Source organism: Erinaceus europaeus, chromosome 2 (genome assembly GCF_950295315.1).
Source record: "Erinaceus europaeus chromosome 2, mEriEur2.1, whole genome shotgun sequence".
Taxonomy (NCBI): Eukaryota; Metazoa; Chordata; class Mammalia; order Eulipotyphla; family Erinaceidae; genus Erinaceus; species Erinaceus europaeus.
In genome coordinates, this window is record NC_080163.1 from 199,863,011 (window position 1) to 199,868,838 (window position 5,828).

General features: G+C 43.3%; 1 protein-coding gene across 1 annotated transcript; it reads left to right on the forward strand.

Moving 5' to 3' along the window:
* Window positions 1-424: 424 nt before the first annotated feature.
* On the forward strand, window positions 425-960 carry LOC132536861 (small ribosomal subunit protein uS10). The gene has a single exon (XM_060186255.1). It carries the CDS (start codon window positions 542-544, stop codon window positions 899-901), a length of 360 nt encoding a protein of 119 aa, XP_060042238.1. The 5' UTR covers window positions 425-541; the 3' UTR covers window positions 902-960.
* The last annotated feature ends 4,868 nt before the right edge of the window (window positions 961-5,828 follow it).

The window sequence follows — 5,828 nt, forward strand, 5'->3', positions numbered from 1 at the left end:
AGTACACTCAACTCTTGGCAACATATGATGTCATCTCATACCCCACATACAAAGTCCAATATCTGTTCCATGTTTGACATACAATACAACTTCCTTGATTGCTTATTAAATAAACAAATGAAATCCCCCACACTGCCATAAGCCAGACCTGAACAGTGCTCTGGTAAAACTAACAAGTAACTAAATAGGTATCAATGAAACAGCCTGTGTCTGTTCTTTCTAGTTTCCAGGCTGATTTAGGAATCTTCCCTTGAGGCCTCTGAAATTTGTGGGCTCCGGGACTTCCCAAGCCACAACACGAATCACTCTCTGTTGTGTGAGTCCATGGATGTGGGGAGTGGTCTCTTTCATGGCAAGAGTTTTTGCATTTCCAACTCAGAAAAGAATTTCAGAGGCTACTGTCCGTGAGCAAGAAAACAGTGCTTATTCTCTTTGCAGAAGGCGAGGTAGCTAGTGCGGCGGAGCTCTCGTCCGCTCGTGCTCCTGACTCACCGCTGTTCTCGTGGAGGAACAAGTCGGTCAGGAAGCTGTACCCGCAGCCATGGCCTTTAAGGATACCGGGAAGACCCCCGTGGAGCCAGAGGTGGCCATCCACCGCATCAGGATCACACTGACCAGCCGCAACGTGAAGTCTCTGGAGAAAGTGTGTGCCGACTTGATCAGGGGCGCAAAAGAGAAGAATCTGAAAGTGAAAGGGCCGGTTCGGATGCCTACCAAGACTCTGAGAATCACTACAAGGAAAACCCCCTGTGGCGAAGGCTCTAAGACTTGGGATCGCTTCCAGATGAGGATCCATAAGCGACTCATTGACTTACACAGCCCTTCTGAGATTGTTAAGCAGATTACTTCCATCAGTATTGAGCCGGGAGTTGAGGTTGAAGTCACCATTGCAGATGCTTAAATTAACCTTTTTAAATAAATTGGTAACTTGTTAAAAAAAAAAAAAAAAAAAAAAGAAAACAGTGCTTATTGAGAAGGAAGTTAAGACAAAGAAAGCAATGACTGAAAGAAACACAAAAGGCAAAGGTGGCTGGCCAGACTGGCAGAAGTTTTCAAAGTCTCAGTGCACTTGAAATGTTTGTTAAGAAAGAGAGTGAGCGGGCTGGGAAGTGGTGGTGCATCTGGTACAGCACACGCATTACCATGCACAAGGGCCAGGGTTCAACTTCTGGTCCTCACCTGCAGGGGAAAGCTTCATGATATATGAAGCAGCATTCCAGATGTCTCTCTTTGTCTCTCTCTCTCTCTCTCTCTCTTCTCAATTTCTCTGTTTTTATCAAAATAAATAAAATATGGAGTCGGGTGGTAGCACAGCGGGTTAAGTGCACGTGGTGCAAAGCACAAGGACCGGCTAAGGATCCCAGTTTGAGCCCCCGGCTCCCCACCTGCAGGGGAGTCACTTCACAGGCGGTGAAGCAGGTCTGCAGGTGTCTATCTTTCTCTCCTCCTCTCTGTCTCATCTCCTCTCTCCAATTCTCTCTGTCCTATCCAACAACAACAGCACCAATGGCCACAATAACGATAACAACAACAATAAGGGCAACAAAATAGAAAAAAAATGGCCTCCAGGAGCAGCGGATTCATAGTGAATAAATGAATAAAATATTTTTAAAATAAGCCTTTTTTGTTTGTTTAAAGAGCATGATTGAAAGCAAAGCTTAAGAAACTCCATTTCCACAGGATGTAAAATGACCATCCCAAAGGGAGAACAGCCCCATTCTCCTCCTGTTGAGGGTCACTATGGGGTTTTGCATCGACTTTCCTCTCCCTCTCCCCAGTATATGACCCCCCCTTCTTCCTCAGTGTCTCTATCAAAAAAAGGAAAGAAATAGCTACCAGGAGTGGTGGATGCCTTGTGCAGGCATGACTAGCCCCAGCAATAACCCTGATGACAATAAAAAAATATATATAACAACAACAATAGCAGTAAAGTAGATAAAATGAAGAGATTGACCAGGATCAGTAAAGAACCAGTGGTGACTATAGATATAGTTATAGATACACACACACAGTGACACCAACAAACACTTACTACTCAGCCCATGCTTACTAGACGAGGAATTCTAGGACAAACATTTCAACATGGGCACGAAATATCAGCCAGTGATCTGGGAAGCACATATGCAGGGCCTGCTAAATAGCTCACATGGATAGCATGCCTGCTTTGCCATCCATATGACCCCAGCTTCTAGTAGGTTCCCTACTGCATTAAAGGAAGCTACGGTGTTATTCTATTTTCCCCCTTCTCTCTTTCTAGTTTGAAAAAGTCAGTCCAGATTGGTGAGGGCCTGGAGAAGACAAAAAAGAAAGTAGAGGCACATCTGTAGAGCCCAGTTTTGTGCTCAGCACAGGGAGTTTTTAAGTTAAACAAAACAAAACTTGAGGATTTATTGTCTGTATAGACCTAGACTTCTTTTCTCCTCTGTGTGCAATAAGGCATTGGGAGGAAGTAATAGAATGTAGAAAATAGCAGGAGAAAAACAACAGCAATAAGATAGAATACATTTCTATTATTCTAAGCACTTCCAAATTCTCTTCGCATATTTTTCCAAATGCTAAATAAATAACAGCTCTATGCTCTCAGTTTCGAAACTTCCTAAAACCCTTAATTCACACGGCACTTCTTTTCAGCCGCTGGGGTGTCAAAATTCCTGGCAATGTTTTCCTTTCTCTCTTCTCGCCAATCTGCAGATGTCTGCAGAAATAACGCTGGTATAGGGAAAACAGCTCACCCAGTGTTCTTTTTACTCCAGGAGGAGTTGAAGTGAGCAATCCTAGCAATGATGATGATCTGGGTCATGCTTCCCACAGTAAGTTGAAAAGGTCCATTCTCCCACATTCAGTAACATCAATGATTTCAGGTGTCAGGTCTGTCACTTTCCGATTTTTACTTAACAACAATGGCTGTGGGCTTTGAAAATGTCTTTATTATTAAATTAGGTTTGGGGATTGGGAGAGAGCTCCCCTGGCTTACAGCATCCATCTGACCATGGGCAAGTTCCTGGGTTTCGCATCATGACACTCTGGGGAGAGCTACAAATAATGGATTAGTATGGTGGCATCTGTCCCTCTCTCTTTATGTCTGTTTATCTGAAATTAAAAGAGTAAAATTGTCAGCCCAGGAGTGGCATGGCAGAATCACATACCCTTTCCCAGGATGGTACCAGAGACTTTTTTTTTTTTTTTTTTTTTTTAACCAGAGCACTGCTCAGCTCTGGCTTGTGGATTGAACCTGGGATCTCTGATGCTTCAGGTATGAAAGTCGATTGAACTATCTTCCCCAGCCCACAATGTATTTTTTTTTTTTTTGCCTCCAGGGTTATTGCTGGGGCTCAGTGCCTGCTCCATGAATTCACTGCTCCTGGAGGCTATATTTTTCCTTTTTGTTGTCCTTGTTGTTTTATCATTGCTATGGTTATTGCTGTCATTGTTGTTGGATAGGACAGAGAGAAATCGAGAGAGGAAGGGAAGACAGACAGACACCTGCAAACTTGCTCCACCACTTGTGAAACGACCCCCCTTCAGGTGGGGAGCTGGGGGCTTGAACTGGGATCCTTACACCGGTCCCTGCGCTTTGCAACCATGTGCGCTTAACCTGCTGTGCTACCTACCGCCAGACCCCCCCCCCATGATGAATTCCCCCCATCAGGGTTATCACTGGGGTTCAATGCCTACGCAGTAACTCCATAGCTCCTGGTGGCTATTTTTAAAATTTTTTCTTTCATTTTAGAGACAGAGAGAAACAGAGGAGAAAGAGGGAGAGAGAGTGGGAGAGATAAAGACAAAGACCTACAGCACTGCACCACTACTTATAAAGATCCCCCCTGCAAATGCGGACTGGGGACTGGGGACTTGCACATAGTAACGGGGGTGCTCTCTTGAGGGCACCATTACCTGAGCACCCACATTTTTTAAAAACTGTATCTCAACCAAGTTGTCTTTAACTTTTGCTCTCCCTGGAAATAGAGACTGAAGCGCCTTCAGATGATAAAAATCATCTCCACTGGAGCTCTTGCCAGCGCTTCACTCTGGTGTTCAGATGCAGGAAAGGTTACTGCGTGAGGCGGCCATTTTTGCTACCTCCACGTGGCCCAACCTGCCTCTCTAGCACCCAACTCTGAGGTGCCAGCGCAAATAAAGATTTGTGTTTCCTCTTCGCTCCGGACCCCCTCTCTCTCTTCTCCATGGCCCACGCACAACAACAATGTAATTAAGCATTTTTTTTTAATTACATGAATGCAAAATAATAACCCTTAAAAGAGTATAAATGAGGGAGTCTGGTGGTAGCACAGCGGGTTAAGCGCACATGGTGCAAGCGCAAGGACTGGCTTAAGGATGCTGGTTACTGGATCCTGGTTCCAGCCCCTTAAGGGTGCCAGTTATTGGATCCTGGTTCCAGCCCCCGTCCCCCCACCTGCAGGGGAGTTGCTTCACAGGCGGTGAAGCAGGTCTGGAGGTGTCTTTCTCTCCCCCTCTCTTTCTTATCTTTCTCTTCCCCTCCTCTCTCCATTTCTCTGTGTCTTATTCAACACCGCCGACATCAATAATAACTACAACAATAAAACAAGGGCAACAAAAAAGGAAATAAATTAAAAAAAAATCATCTCCACTGGAAATAGAGACTGAAGTGCCTCCAGATGATAAAAATCGTCTCTATAGTAATGGGAATGTTGCTTCCCCACCAGGGCTCTCCTTTTTTGACATCTTTTCTATTTTTTATTTGTCACTTTTTTTTTCAGAGTCTTTTTGTCTTTAGCTGAGAAATGATGGCCCCAAAGACAGGCATATCCTAATCCCTGAAACCTGTGTATGCTATCTTACATGCTAGAGAAATGAAAGGCATCTTTGCAGATGTGATTCATTTAAAGATACTGAGATGGGGAAATTAGGAAGATGCTGGAGTTAAAGACTGGGATGGTGAAGCCACAATCCAAGGAGTGTTGGCAGCTACCCAGTGCTAGAGGAGGCAAGGACCAGAATCTCCCCTGGCACTCCCAGAGGTGAGGTTCCAGGACACAGGTGGAACCCTGCAACACCTGATTTGTGTCCAGTGAATTAATAACAATTATGGGCTTCTGGCCTCCAGAAATTTATGTGTGTTATTTTAAGTACCAAATATGCAGTGGTTTGTGACAACAGCAACAGGAATTTATTTAATGCTGGTATCCACTTAACACTGAGAATCACAATGTGCCAAATATTTCAGCTGATGGAAGAAGTACTAATAAGGCTCTTGGAAAAAAAAAAAAGTACTAATAAGAAACAACAACAACAAAAAATGAAACTTTGGGATACAATAGTACTTCTCAAGTAGAACAAAGTTCAGAATCAAAGAGAGAATTTTTTATTTGTTTGTTTCATTTTGTTTTGTTTTTTTGCTCAAGAACAAACCTTCTGCTTTTGTTCACTTCTGATTTTTCTAGGAATATCCCTCAGAACTCTCTTTTTGTTCTTTGGGACATTTATTTTTTCTCAAGACTATAAAGAACTTTTATGATTTTACTTTTTGATTGATTTTACCATAAAATGTTTAACAAGGTTGGTAAGTCATTTTCTCAATGGGCAATTCACATATTTTTCTATGCAAACAATAGAATCCCCACTGAGTGTATTAGAGTCATTTATTTAAAATATGCCTGGGGTGGACTGGGAAGGTTGTGCAAAGGGAAAGCATTCATGAAGTCTGTGTTTGATTTCTGGCATGGACAATATGGCTTCTCAGGTATGAGGTTCTGGCTCACAGTCACTGTGCTATCTCCCAACTTCTAGGTTGTTTTGTTTTGTTTTGTTTTTGCACCTGTATCTCATTCTGTTCCTGGAACACCCCC